At 49.4% G+C, this 14,254-nt stretch overlaps 2 protein-coding genes across 6 annotated transcripts; one reads left to right on the top strand and one right to left on the bottom strand.

Annotated features, from left to right (window-relative positions):
- The first annotated feature begins 216 nt into the window (after window positions 1-216).
- On the top strand, window positions 217-5,773 carry LOC136324940 (transmembrane protein 198-like). Of its 5 annotated transcripts, none has more exons than XM_066258486.1 (5): window positions 217-400; window positions 1,764-2,014; window positions 2,636-3,217; window positions 3,643-3,803; window positions 3,923-5,773. In XM_066258486.1, exons 2-5 carry the CDS (start codon window positions 1,867-1,869, stop codon window positions 4,055-4,057), a joined length of 1,026 nt encoding a protein of 341 aa, XP_066114583.1. In that variant the 5' UTR covers window positions 217-400; window positions 1,764-1,866; the 3' UTR covers window positions 4,058-5,773. The 5 variants fall into 5 exon arrangements, with proteins under 5 accessions (XP_066114583.1, XP_066114587.1, XP_066114584.1 ...); XM_066258490.1 differs by having other exon boundaries at window positions 217-403; window positions 3,646-3,728; XM_066258487.1 differs by having other exon boundaries at window positions 217-403; window positions 3,646-3,803.
- A 361-nt stretch (window positions 5,774-6,134) lies between these two features.
- Window positions 6,135-12,042, bottom strand: MMP19 (matrix metallopeptidase 19). The gene is given in 7 exon segments (XM_066254412.1): window positions 6,135-7,207; window positions 7,378-7,826; window positions 8,284-8,515; window positions 9,601-9,816; window positions 10,038-10,168; window positions 11,060-11,144; window positions 11,827-12,042. Coding segments are annotated over 6 exon segments (930 nt in total). The 5' UTR covers window positions 11,930-12,042; the 3' UTR covers window positions 6,135-7,207; window positions 7,378-7,663.
- Between the last annotated feature and the right edge of the window lie 2,212 nt (window positions 12,043-14,254).

Raw genomic sequence — 14,254 nt, 5'->3', positions numbered from 1 at the left:
TATCGAGTCACCGCCTAAGTATTCAGAGATCTTTTCCCAAACCTATTGTGCTCCCAGGACTCTTCTCTACGATAGTTGGGGGTGATCTCTGGTCCCAGCTCCAGCAGTAGGCAAACTGGTTTCCCCACACACAAGGGAAAGAGTTGGAATGGCCCACCTCATGATGTCACCCCCCCCCCACACCCTGTCCCCTTCCTCCACCCCCCCCCCCCCAAACTGGTTGCATTTAGCTCACGGGGCTTGGGCGACAACTCGCAAGAGTTTAGGGGGCATCGAACTGAGTGACTCTGGGGGCGCCCACGCACAACAGCGGCCCGGACGCCTAGGACCCCCAGGTTGGGATGAAGCTGGTGGTCTAGGAAAGCACTTCAACCCCCTTCCTCTCCTCAGCTCTGGCAGGGTGGTGAGTAGTTAACACCCCCTCCCCAACCTCTCCTTGTTTAGGGTCCCTAGGCTTCCAAGAGGATTGAGGAGAGGAACCCCAGGGATTTCCCACGGCCAGCCTTCCAGCCTGTTAGGACCGTGATGTCCAAAGGAAGACAGCTGAAGGAATGTGCCTGCAACCACCCAAACCCACTCCCACAGTGCCCCCAACGCCAGCCCATCTTTGGTGTTTTTCTCTTAGGAACTGAATTCAAGTCCCATTGGCAGCCCTGACATGCCTGAGGGAAGGGAGGGGTAGGAAAAGTCCCAGTGTCCTCAGGGGAAGAACAAGAAGCTCCAGGATATATCTGTGGCCAAGGTGCCTATTTATTCCATGAGGGGCTGCAGGAATTGGACTGTGGCTGAATGCCCCTTCCCCTAGCAACTCCATCTCCATATGAAACAGGCTTCAAAACCCTGACAAACGTGGATGACTGTCTCTACTTGATTTCTTGTCCCAAACTCTTTTGATGCCTCTTTTTTTCTGCCTCTTCCCTGAGGTTGAAGCATATGTCAAGAAACACCACCATTCTCTCCTTTTTCACTTCCTTTCCCTCCCTTTATTCACTCTACTCTTCCTAGTCCCATGGGGCAATATTGAGTCCCAGCAGCAGATGTGGCAAGCTTTCTCTTCAGCTGGAACAGGCTACTGGGACTTTGGTCCCCAGTCCCACTAAAGCCCCTGGATCCCTTCCTCTACAGTCCTTAGGACTTCCTACTTCTTCTTCTCTACCCTGGAAAGCTAAGGGGCAAAAGCTCATTACTTTATAAGATTTTCATTTAAGTTTTACTTAGTGTCCCTGTTACAGAGGGTTGTAGAGAGACAGTTGGCTCCCATCGACCCAGTTCTATAGATTCTTTAGTTACCCCAGCAGGGCCATGGTCCCTGCTGAAATTGACCTTTCTTCAAAAGAAATACATAGAGGGGCCTGACCAGGCGGTGGCGCAGTGGATAGAGCGTCGGACTGGGATGCGGAAGGACCAAGGTTCGAGACCCCGGGGTTGCCAGCTTGAGCGTGGGCTCATCCGGCTTGAGCAAAAAGCTCACCAGCTTGGACCCAAGGCCACTGGTTCAAGCAAGGGGTTACTCGGTCTGCTGAAGGCCTGCCGTCATAGCACATGTGAGAAAGCAATCAATGAACAACTACAGTGTCTCAACGAAAAACTGATGATTGATGCTTCTCATCTCTCTCCGTTCCTGTCTGTCTGTCCCTATCTATCCCTCTATCTGACTCTCTCTGTCCCTGTAAAAAAAAAAAAAAAAAAGAAAGAAATACATAGAGGTACAAAGTCCTCAAAACTCATGGGCACCTGAGTTCCTGCCCCCTACCTCCTTGCAGGTTTCCCAACCCTCTCAAGACATTCATGGATGGATGAGAGGAGCTGATACTGACCTACTGCTCTGTGACCACCTTCTCTTCCCACCATTTGCTGCCCCTGGCCATGACCTCTGACCACAGGCCCTTTAATCAACAACTCCCAGAGCCTCCAGACCCAAGATGTGTCCTGGAATCCCAGGACAATCCTGAACTGGCACCCACCCTGGTGTGTGCTCTTTGCTGCTGCTTTGGAATCATCTACTGCTGCTTTGGTGAGGGCAGAGCTAGGGTTCTGGGGGGCAGCTGTCCAAGAATGTCACCCTCAAGGATGAGGTTAACTTTTTCCTTTGCTCCTGGGCTACCTCTACTACTCTATCGGAATGCCTACCTTCAGTTTGGCTCATGCTGCTCTTGTCAGCTCTTCTTGTTTATCCCACCCCTCCTCCACCCCACCCCCCTACCCCACTCCCTGCTGTATCCATGTCTTCCAGCTCTGACCCCTGACATGCTCACTTGTTTCCCCCTTGCCTTCTATCTCAAAAATCCATTCCCAAATTAGCCTCCATGCTTAAGGTTTCTCCACCCTTCCCCAATAACCTTGAATCAGTTTATGCTGATTTTTTCCTGTCTACCATCCTGGAAGGACTAGATCTTCTTTCTATACTTACTCCTCTCAATGCATCCATCTTATTTCCTGATTTTTCTCTCCCATCCCCTTATAGTTCCTGAAAATTGTCTGCCCTCCCAGAAATTGTCCCTTTCTGCCTCTTGCCTTGAAGTCCCTGGGTATGCTACTCCTGTCTTCTGCTCCTCTACTTATCATCAGAGCCTTCCTTGTGGACCCCCTCACCACCACCCTTCTGCCTCTCAGTGCCTCCTGCCTCCCTTCTCAGGCTACCGCTGCTTCAAGGCAGTAATGTTTCTCTCCGGCCTGCTGTCAGGAGCTCTGGTGATCTTCCTGCTATGCCACAAGGAACGAGTGCTAGAGACACAGCTGAGCCTGGAGGTGAGCACGGGCATTGCGCTGGGCATCGGACTCCTCTGTGGCCTGGTCACCATGCTGGTTCGCAGTGTTGGGCTCTTCCTGACTGGTCTCCTGCTAGGCCTAACCCTGGGTGCCGGGGCCCTGCTAGGCACCGAACCCATCTACCAACCACCTTCAGCCTGGGTTCCGGCTGGGGGGCTGGTGGGGCTGGCACTGCTGGGAGCCCTGCTCACACTTCGGTGGCCACGTCCATTCACAGTTCTGGGCACAGCCCTGCTAGGTGCTGCGGTGCTGGTAGCCTGTGCTGACTACTTCCTGGAAGGGCTGGCACTGGGCAATCGGCTGGGCCAACGCTTGCAGGCACTTCCAGCCTTGCCTCCTCTCTGCTGGTATAGCTGGGTCTTGCTGGCGACCTTGCCAGCCCTGGGGGCCTTTGGGGCTCTGGCCCAGTGGAAGCTCATGGATAAGGACCATGGAGGCCACGCCAATGGTGAGTTAGTGCCATGGTACAGAAGCAGCCAGCCTGTGCCTTCTCATGTCCCCAGGTCTCAGACTTGAAGAGGGGAAAGGGGAAAGTACACTTGAGAAGAGGGCAGAGGTGTCTTAGGTGAATGGCATTGAAAGGAAGTTAGAGTTGGAGGAGCCAAAGGTCTGGGTGAGGGTGAGAAGAAAAATTGTCAGAGGGAGCAGGGAAGAATTATTGGATATTGTTATGGAAGGCAAGGAAGATCTCAGGAAAGTCCAGGAGAGAATAAGAAGACTACAAAGAAGGGATTGCTGTAGAAGAACTGAGTAGAAGATGAGGTTTGATGCAGGTGAAACAAGGATATCAAATGGATTTCTCTTAGAATATGTGGTTGGGGTGGGACTCAGACCTAAAGAGGCCTCCCTCAGTCTTTATTGCCCCCTCTTAAGCAGTGGTCTTGAGCCAACAGCGAAGGCATCTCCAACTCCTTCAGATCCGTCAGCAAGAGGCCAAGTGGCACCGGACGTCCCCTGGGGTAGGGTTCTGTAAGGGCAGCTACTGGCGCCAGCTCCCCCCCAACACCTGGAGCCCTGCTGACAGTCTGGCTCCAGTGAGTGGGGAGGAGGGGCTACTCTGGGAAGTTGGGCAGAGGGTACATAGGGATGGTCATTGTGGGCAGGGACTGACCCAGGCCCACCTTTCTGTCCTCTCTGCTCTGTGCCCCTCCAGAGTTATCTCCAGAGCCTTCGAGAGCGCCAGCTGGGACCAGGCAGCCAGGCCACAGTCCCCCACACCATCCTGGACCTGGATTCTGACTGTGGTTCCATTGTACCCCTCACCACACCTGGTTCCACCCAGACCTGAGCTTAAACCTCCACTGATACTCCCACACTCCCTAACAAAGGCCTGGGAACACTAGGTGGGCAAGGCCTGAGCCCACAGGACCTACACACAAACTTCCCTACCTCTTAGACTTGGGGTTGGAATCTGTGCGCTAACTTAGAAAAGCCCTGCAGGGGTAGGGTTCAGAGACAGATGGAGAGGTATCTTGTGGAGGGGAGAAGAACAGAAGTATGAGTAGCTACCTCTGTCCAATAATAGAGGTGCCCTGGTCCCTAAAGTAACTGACTCCTAATTCTCTTCAAATCAAGGAGGGGCTTACCCAGAAAACTTTTTATATACCCACCTCAGTGTGCCACACAATGGTAAAATCGAGGGTTTTGTTTTTGTAGGAGATCTAGAAAATTAGGAAGCCTCCTAAAGCACTTGATAGGTTTTTGGGGTTTTTTTTTTTGTATTTTTCTGAAGTTAGAAACGTGGAAGCAGTCGGACTCCCGCATGTGCCCAACCGGGATCCACCCAACATGCCCACCAGGGGGCGATGCTCTGCCCATCTGGGGCGTTGCTCTGTTGTGACCAGAGCCATTCTAGCGCCTGAAGCAGAGGCCATGGAGCGCCCGGGCCAGCTTTGCTCCAGTGGAGCCCTGGCTGCGGGAGGGGAAGAGAGAGACAGAGAGGAAGGAGAGGGGAAGGGGTGGAGAAACAGATGGGCACCTCTCCTGTGTATCCTGGCCGGGAATCGAACCAGGGACTTCCGCACGCCAGTCCGACGCTCTTCTACTAAGCCAACCGGCCAGGGCCTTTTATTTTTCTTAAGTGAGAATCGAGGAGGCAGAGTGACAGACTCCTGCATGTACCTGACTGGGATCCACCCAGCAAACCCCCTACCGGGGCGATGCTCTGTCCATCCAGGGCCATTACTCTGTTGCTTGGCAACAGAGCTATTTTAGCTCCTAAGGCAAGGCCATGGAGCCATCCTCAGCACCCAGGGCCAACTTGCTCCAACCGAGCCATGGCTGTGGGAGGCGAAGAGAGAAGAGGGGGGGGGGGAGAGGGGGAGGAGTGGAGAAGCAGATGGTCACTTCTCCTGTGTGCCCTGACTGGAAATCGAACCCAGGACATTCATACTCCAGGCCTATGTTCTACCACTGAGCCAACCAGCCAGGGCACTTGGTAGCTTTTTGATGGGGAGAAGGGCACAGAGGAGCTCCAGAATCCCCCAATCCCTAGGCCCCTCATTAGGGGATGGTTGGGTTCCTGAGTAACCTCCCCCCACCCCGACCGGGACTCATAGGCTCAAGCCCCCTTCTCCTACCTCAATTGGGGGTCTTGTCCTCCATAGTACTTCCTGCTCTCTCCTTGATGTGGGGAAGACGATGGGGCAATACCTGGCTCAACTTCCACCTCCCCCAAAAGCTGGCTTCTCCACGGCAAGAGCATTGGCACACATGCCAGAGTATTGCCCTTTTGCCCAAAGGAGCCTGATCTTTGGGGCTGTGTAAGAGATGGGTGCCTCCTCTGCCTCTCATTGTAGTGATACTAACCTCTTTCTTAACCAGAACTTCATCCCAACCACTAACCCATTCTAACTCTCCTCACTATGATTCTCCTTCCCAAATTCAGTTCCATGATTCCCCAGACAGCAAAAAGGAAGATATATCCCTCCCTTGGGTAGCAAGGCTATGATGAGAGGGAGGAAGAACATGGGAGCATGTGAATAAAGTGGCATTGAACACTGAATCAGGGAGTCCGGCCTCTACTGTTGCTGCTCTTTTCTTTCTTTGTACCCCAAAACAGAGAGTTAGCCAGACTGACAAGTCCTCTGCCCACTAAAAATTTGATAAGGGCTCCCTTAGCAGACTGGGCTGCTGTAGAAGCTACACACACAGCCAGAGGATGAGTTGTTCAGTCCTCTGGAGTCAGCCTTTATTAAGCATAAATGTGCCGGACACTCTCATATACTTCACATATAATATTTCACTTAATGCGATAACCCTGCAGGATTGGTATTAATCTCATTTTGCAGATGGAAACTCTTAAGGTGCAAGGAAGTTAATTAACTTGCTCAAGTCATAAACAAGCAAATATGATTCTCAAGGATTTCAGAACCCTTGCTCATTTTACTGGCCATGCTGTTTTCTTGCACATTATCTAGGAAGAATAGGACCCAGGCACTCAGCTTCCCAGCCATTACCTCCTGTAAGATCTGATTGGCACCTTCCCTCCACCACTGTCTTCCAAGGAGTAGATAACACTATCTAGGACAGGAAGGAATGGCTAGAGTTCAGGGCTGACCCAGAATCCAGGGAAATGGTGGCTAAAGCTGGGACATTAAGATGTCTGAGGTTGCCTGACCAGGTGGTGGCACAGTGGATAGAGTATCAGACTGGGATGCGGAAGGACCCAGGTTTGAGACCCCAAGGTCGCCAGCTTGAGTGCGGGCTCATCTGGTTTGAGCAGGGCTCGCCAGCTTGGACCCAAGGGGGGTTACTTGGTCTGCTGAAGGCCCACGGTCAAGGCACATATGAGAAAGCAATCAATGAACAACTAAGGTGTCGCAACGAAAAGCTGATGATTGATGTTTCTCGTCTCTCTCCATTCCTGTCTGTCTGTCCCTATCTATCCCTCTCTCTGACTCTCTGTCTCTGTAAAAAGAAAAAAAAAAAAAGATGTCTGAGGTTTATGGTCCATGCCCTGCTGCAGGACCTGCAGTACAATGAGTAGACAGTTGATTCAGCTCTTAGGTCTCTGGGAAGGTGACATTACCAGGGAATGAATGTAAGGGTGGTAAAGCCTGTGGCTCAGTGGATCATATCCAAGATTGTGTCTCTTGGTCAGTGTTCAAAGTGGTATCTCTGGATAGGGAAGTGGTATCCAAGGTTGTTCCTGTGACTGCGTGGTCAGGACCTGTAGCTGAAGGAGTGGTGTCTCCACCTGACAGGGATCACAGTGCTCCCAGGTGTGGGTAGTATCTCTGGGATAGCCTTTTTCTACTCAAAGCTGTCGGTTGAGGTGCCAGTACTGTTTGCCCTTGAAGAAGAAGACACGACCATTCTGCCAACCCATAGCAGCTGAAGGCTGGTCTGGCACTCCTGTAAACAACCCCTTGATTGGTTTGGGGTAGTGGCTGAAGTCAGTTCGGGCCAGCTCATCCCACTGCCAGTACCCAGAGCCCTAAGTGTGGGATGAATAAGAAGAGGAGGATGATGAGAGAGGTTAAGGACCCCAGAAATCTACCCTCAGCCCATTGCAGCTGCAAATCTCCCTCAGGAGCAAGTCTTAGCTTCTCCATGTGAGGTAGCCTGCCCATCCTAGGGGATATGCCCTTACTTTGAAGTATATACCTTAAAGAGGAACACCTTTTGGTTGACTGGCCAATAGAGAGCTGCATCCAGGTCGGGTTCTATCCTATTCAGCTTCTTGGGTAAACCAAGAGACATCTTGAAATTAATGTAGCACCACACCTTGTCTCCTGACGACATGTAAGAACAAGTAATCTCCATCCTCAGGTGAAAGTTTTTGGTTCCTCCCTTCCATCCTCTCAGAAACTTCTCATCTTTCCCTCCCTTTTATGGCTTCTTTGATGGTAGGCCTTCCTTGGGCAAGACACATAAACTAGTCCCTTTACCCTTAAAGAAATAAATCCATTGTGTTCAAGGAGAGTAGACAGCAGCATCCAGGTTTCCTGGGAGCCCCTCCCAAAGAGCAGACACTTGGAACAAGGGACCCAGCCCTGCATCTGTCATGGTCCACACGTAGTTCCCCTTGAAGGCATACGTCTTCCTGCGGGGCCCTGAAAGCAAAGATTTGTCAACAAATTAAAAAGACTAGGGTCAAATATAGACTTGTGGGTATCTCAGTCAGGCTGATAATTTCTCTACCTCCCACAGGCTGATTTCTTAAAATTCATTCAACTTTAATTAATAAGATTAAGGGAGACGATTAGGAGGACCCAGAGATAAGCCTCTCCTTTGTTGTTCAGAGCAACTGAGCTCTGGTTCACTCAGCAAAACAAAAACCTTACAGTTAGCTGCTCCCCCTTTGGGGATCTCACTTTCCACTCCAAGTGGCTTTCAAGTTGTCCTTCCATGCAGGACATTTCTTTCTAATAGATATTCCAGTTAATATAGTTATTTTCATCTTGCTGTATTTCCAAATGTGTTTTAGTGGTCCTTAACTTGGTTCTGAAACCTCCCTCCCCATGCCACATGCCTCTTTTCATGACCACTAACTCCTGCCTAATGTCTAACCTCCATTGCTCATGCTGTGGTCCCATGTTATTCCCATTTGTCCAAGTCTCAAGGTCATAAGACTGCCGTCATTGCTTGCCTATAGCTTGGAGGAGAAGGGCCTCACCCAACATTATGGCATCCAGTTCACCACTGCAGGGGTCCAGAATGGGACTGGGTTCTGTGGGTGCTTGGGGTTCAGTGAGGAGCTCTGTCTCTTCTTCCTCATCCCCTATTCTGGGGCTCTTCTTTCCTGCAAGGTGATGTAATGCTTCTCAGAGAGAGAACTCATAACTCCTGACCCCCACTCTTCTGTAAGTTTGGCTCAGAGGCCCCATAGGGAAGAGGAAAGGGAATTTTAGAGTTTCCCTTGGTGGGAGGCAAGATCATATCAGGAAACATGTTTTAGTTTAGGAGGAAGGAGGCTTTCTGGAATCTTCATTCTTCATCCCCAAGAATAGGTTTTAAGGGACAGAGGCCCCAAAGGAAGATTAGACATGTAAGTGTCAGAAAAACAGTTCCTGAAAATAGAATGCTGAATAACTGGACAGGAGGAAGAGAAAGAAGCCAAGTCATTTCCCTCCATAGAGGTTAGACTTGCCTCTCAAACCTGAAGAGAGGCTGGTCAGACTAACACTCATGATCACTAGGGGAAAGGACTAACATAGAGAGCCTGGATCCCTGCCACATCATCTGGGTGCAGCTTGAAGTGGGGCCGGTAGCCAGAGTAGACGGGCCATGAGGGCTTGGGCATATCAGGAGTGCCCAAGCCCCAGGGCATGGCCCAGTTCATGGGCTGCAATGATGCGAAGGTTCACCCCATGGTAGGTCCTCTCAGTCCAAAGTTCATTTTCATCAAAGTGCACACTGCCCAGCTCTGGGATGTCAGCATGGGCCAAGACCCTCCCTGGACAAAGGCAAAGGTGGGCAGGAAAGATGTCAAAGCTCCTAGGCCAGAGCTCCCCTGCCTGTCATAAACTCCAATTACTCCATTCCCATAAATTTCCTCATCTGTAGTTGGTGTCTGTTGGATGCCTTTCTCTCTCCTTTCAGATTCCCCTGTCATCACAGTTCTCACAGGGATGCCCATCACTCTGTCACTTTATCTCCCAATCACTCTCTCCTCTCTGGCCCAGTCCTCTTTGGGGTGTGCCTTGAACAGGGTCTCAAGGAGGTGATCATCTGCTCCCCAAGTGAATGTTAGAAGGTGGTTAGAGAGTATAAGATGCAGTTGGGCATAGGAATAAGGTTAAATATTAAGGTTCCAGAGTCTCTGGCTCAAGTGGACAGAGATAATCTTAGAGGTCTGTTTGTTGAGAGTCAAGAGCTGGTACCTACCAGGCCCATCAAATCTACTGGAGCAGTATGGGCTTTGGCGGCCATGGAAAGAGAGGCGGATGTCAGCCCAGCCAGCCTGCACCTCACGGAAAGTAAGGGGGGCCACATTGCTCCAGTACTGGAAAGCTTGAAGCAGGGCTCCCCAGGCTGTGTGGGGTGGGAGGGTGGAAGGAAGGTTCAAGATGCGGAAGGTCAGGTGCTTCTTTTTCCAGCGGCCTGGTTATTAGATCAGAAAATAGATTACAAACACATATCCTTCTGCCAACCCCAGAGGACTCCCCTGGATTTGTGCGTTCACTCAACAAAGCTATGAAACAACCCCTCCAGGTAAGTGATGATCAGGTAATCACCAGGTGACCTTCTACCCAACATTGAGCTATTCCAGGCTGTCCATGCCACCCCTGCCTATCCTTCCCTTTCCCAGGTTCAGGCCTCACCCAGCAGCAGGTATTTAAGGCTCTTCTGGTTGAAGGGATCCTCCAGACCACAACGGGGCTGCTTCATGTGGGCCCTTGTGGCATCATCCAGCTGGCCTGAGACGGGAAGTTCAGAAGCTTCCTGAAAAGCTCTGAAAAGAGGATAGGTCTAGCAAGGTAAAGGAATCTGGAATAACTAGGAACTGAAGAAAGCTCTTTGGCCCCCTGCTGCCCAAAGTGATAGCTGAAAAGGAACAGGATTTCTGAGCCTGATGGGGTTACTCCCGTACCCAGTCCTCATAATTGGAACTTTCTCGTCTTTCTGGATATATGGTGATATTCCAGTTTTACCTCTCCACCTTCAGTCCTTTATTCAGGTAAGGTTCCTCTTGGATGTAGTAGCCCTTTTCCCCTCCTGCAATCTAACCTGCTCTGGGGATATGTGCTGACACCCTGCTCTGGAGATTCTTTCACCACTGTTCCCACCCAAGGGCCTGGCCTCCCTCAGCCTTCTCCCCTCTTGGCTGGCTACTCCTCCCAGCCCAGCCTGCTCTGGAGCAATTTCATCCATCAGGCACTGCAGGGACTATGGTTTTTCAAGAGACTGTGAACATATATGAGAACAAAAAGAGAAATGATTTATTGTATCCAAAATATAAGAAGAAAACTTCAAAGTAGAAACAAATAAATAATGAATTAGATGTCTACAAAAGGCAACATCATATCAACAACTCAACCCCATCTCAACTCATAGTTTTACATATAAATTATACTTATTATGGGTTGTGACTCAATATTAGTATTTGAATACAATGTGGAGCCTCCAAAGGAATGCTTAGAGCCTCAGAAGATCCAATGACTGCTCCTCATCTTTGAATTACCATCTCAACTGATGCCCACCAGCCTCACAGTGATAACCACCCATTCCCTAGATCTCAACATGGATTTGGGTCAGGCAGAGGTGAGTCTGGGGAAAGGAAGGAGTGAAGAGGGAAAGACCTTGCAACCTTGACCCTGAAGTCATGCACCTTATGAACTCTCACCTCAAGGCCTCTGTGATATCCTCTAACCTGAAGCCAGCAGGTTCTTCTAGAGGCTTCTGTAGATACCATATTGAAAAAGGTAATCCTATGATAGAGATAGGGGTTAAAAGGATAAAAAGGGGCGTTGGCTGGTTGGTTCAGTGGTAGAGCATTGGCCTGGTGCATGCAGGAGTCCCGGGTTCGATTCCTGGCCAGAGCACACAGGAGAAGTGCCCATCTGCTTCTCCACCCCTCCTCCTCTCCTTCCTCTCTGTCTCTTTCTTCCCCTCCTGCAGCCAAGGCTCCATTGGAGCAAAGTTGGCCCCGGGCACTGAGGATGGCTCTGTGGCCTCTGCCTCAGGCGCTAGAATGGCTCTGATTGCAGCAGAGCAATGCCCCAGATGGGCAGAGCATCGCCTCCTGGTGGGCATGCCGGGTGGATCCCAGTCGGGCGCATGTGGGAGTCTGTCTGTCTGACTGCCTCCCCATTTCCAACTTCAGAAAAATACAACAACAAAAAAAAGGATAAAAAGGGGTTTTGTTTCAGGGTAAAGCCTCTAAGTGACCTAACAGGTCCATGAGCATAGGAAGGGACAGACATGGGAAAATTAAAGGAGAGGCACCTTAAGGAAGGGGCTCAGGTGGAACAAGGGGAAAGAGATGAGCAGGGTTAGATCATGGAGTTGAGAAAGAGAGGGAAAAACAGGCAGGTTGAAGGTCAGGATGGAGACTTAGATGGGATTGTGGGGCAGTACCTCAAACCCTCCCCTGGCCTAGGTTCCTCTTACCCAGGGGACTCACCAGTGCTGCCTCCTTCTCTGAAGGCCCCAGGGCCTGGCCTGTGACCATCACGGGAAGTAGAAAGCTCAGCCACAGTGGCTGCCAGTTCATGGTCCCCCCAGGTAGGAGCTCCAGAGGCTGTCTGTAACCTCTGCCTTGAGATTTCTGGGAGCCTGGGGGAGCAGAGTTAGGTGGGAGGGGGCTCTTCAGTTCTTTTCACTCTAGTCTCTGGTGTTCTTTATAAAACTTGGGGGGTGGGGGAATTGGAGGAGGAGTTGCAGTTGGAGGTGACTCAGCCCAGAGAAATGTTGTAATTCACCATTAACCCCTGCCCTGCCAGAGTGCAGAGTCAAGAAGATTCCCCAACTCATGCCCCAGAGTCTTCTGCTGGAGATGGCAAGACTTTTGTCCTGGGGGTGGGCATCCTAGAAGGATGAAAAGTAAAATCTCTGAAGGGACTAAAGATAGGGAACAAGGTCATCCCCTGGGACTGGGTATTCCTGTGCCCCAGGGACGCGGAGGCAGCAAACACCTCATCTTCCACCTTCACATCACCCTGTCTACTCTGCAATGGGGGGTGTGGGGGGGAAGCTAAGAGGTAAAAAGCAGCTTAAGTGCTTGGGTTTCAGGTGAAGGAATCAAGATTGAGGTCTTAGATTATTTTTGCACCCAAGACCAAGTTGAGAATTTAAATGCTCTTGAAGCCCACTTGTGTCTACTTTAATAAAAAGTCATGATTTCTAGCATGACCTGTGGTGGCACAGTGGATAAAGCATTGACCTAGAATGCTGAGGTCACTGGTTCAAAACCCTGGGCTTGCCTGATCAAGGCACATATGAGAGTTGATGCTTCCTGCTCTTCACCCTTCTCTCTCTCTCTGCCCTCTCTAAAATGAATAAAAATAAAATCTTAGAAAGAAAGTCATGATTTCTTGCCGGGGTCCAGCCCCGGGTGGGATCCAGGGGTCCCACAGGAAGAGACGGCGTCGGCGAAATCGAGTGAGAGAGCCGAATTCTTTTCTTTCTCTTTATTCTCTAGTTAGCATTTTCTGCCAGGCATCTCTGCCAAATGCTAGTACAGCTCCTTTTTTATACACACACACCAAGTTACAATTACATGGTATTAATCATTGCTTCTGTTTCACTATGTTTACATGTTTCCAGATAACAGTTAATTTATATCTATAAACTACAAATCAGGTGGCAAATCATTCAAAGTACAATTAAAAAATAACTTGAATAGCGATAACATTGGTAAAAGCTTTTAAAGGATTAGTACTAACTAATAACTCAACTTTACTGTTGTTGTGAGTCAAGGGGCAGAGAGAGATTAACAGACAAAATCATTAAGGACTAGCAAAGGACCACCGCTTGCTTAGGCAAATGGCCTTGAGTTTATGCTGTGTCCTAACTTTTCTCACAAGACTTCAAAAGGCTTGCTTATTAAGAAATTGTCATAACATCAAGAGTAACTTTTGCTTAAAGATATATAGAGTGCACCTGCAAGATAGCTTAGTAGCAACATAATATCAGAAGGCATTAATTGCTATTGCTTCTATGGATGCCCCCCCATACCTCTCATTATCTGAAGAAAGAATTTTGGGAAAGTATATAAATCTCATGAGAGTGTCTCACTGAGAAAGCCCAGCAACTGCCTTCAGTCATAAAACAATTCTCTTAGCAAAACACTCTTTTCTTGCTGACTGCATTCCCATCCCAAGCCATGCAACGGGCCATTCTATAACACCTTACCTAAGATTCTATTGTCTAGTCAAATTCTGTTTATTTACTATATTCACACACTAGTAAATTCTAACTATATTCTACTTAGAGTGTTTCACTATCTGCAGATCAAATAAGCAAGAAGAAAGGAAAGTTTCTCTACTCTATCACATGAAAAGGCTAGGGAGGAAAAATGATGAATTAAGTGAAGGCCGAAAGGTGCTTTGCGCACAGCCACTGCCTTCTACCCATTCACAAGTCACAATCTATTCTTTCTAACATGATTAAGAAGAAATTTTCCTACAAACTTAACCCTTTACGAGGGATATCATAGCCAGCCTCTTATGTTTATGAGCCCAGTTCAAGGGGCTTACAGGCTTTTCTGTGGAACTTACACCTTCTGTCTCATTTCCAAAGAATTACTACAAATCTACAGGGAAAGCACGGTACTATTATTCCTGTGCCATAAATAATAGCACACACCCAGAAAAGGGGGGAATATAAGGCCAGATTAATTCAAAAGATTAAAGGGGGAAGTATCGTTGTGCCTTTCCTTGCGGTGACTTTGTCAACCTGCAGCTGTTGGTCTTTACTGTGGTGACTCTATCTTCTTTTGCTGTGACTTTGTCAACCAGCAGTTGTGGATCTTCTCCTGCTGTGACCTAGTTAGCCAACATTAGTGGATTGGCTCCCGACAATTTCTAGAATTTAATGA

This window comes from Saccopteryx bilineata, chromosome 2 (genome assembly GCF_036850765.1).
Source record: "Saccopteryx bilineata isolate mSacBil1 chromosome 2, mSacBil1_pri_phased_curated, whole genome shotgun sequence".
Lineage (NCBI taxonomy): Eukaryota > Metazoa > Chordata > Mammalia > Chiroptera > Emballonuridae > Saccopteryx > Saccopteryx bilineata.
Note: the sequence above shows the minus strand (reverse complement) of the source record. Positions and strands in the feature narration are given on the sequence as shown.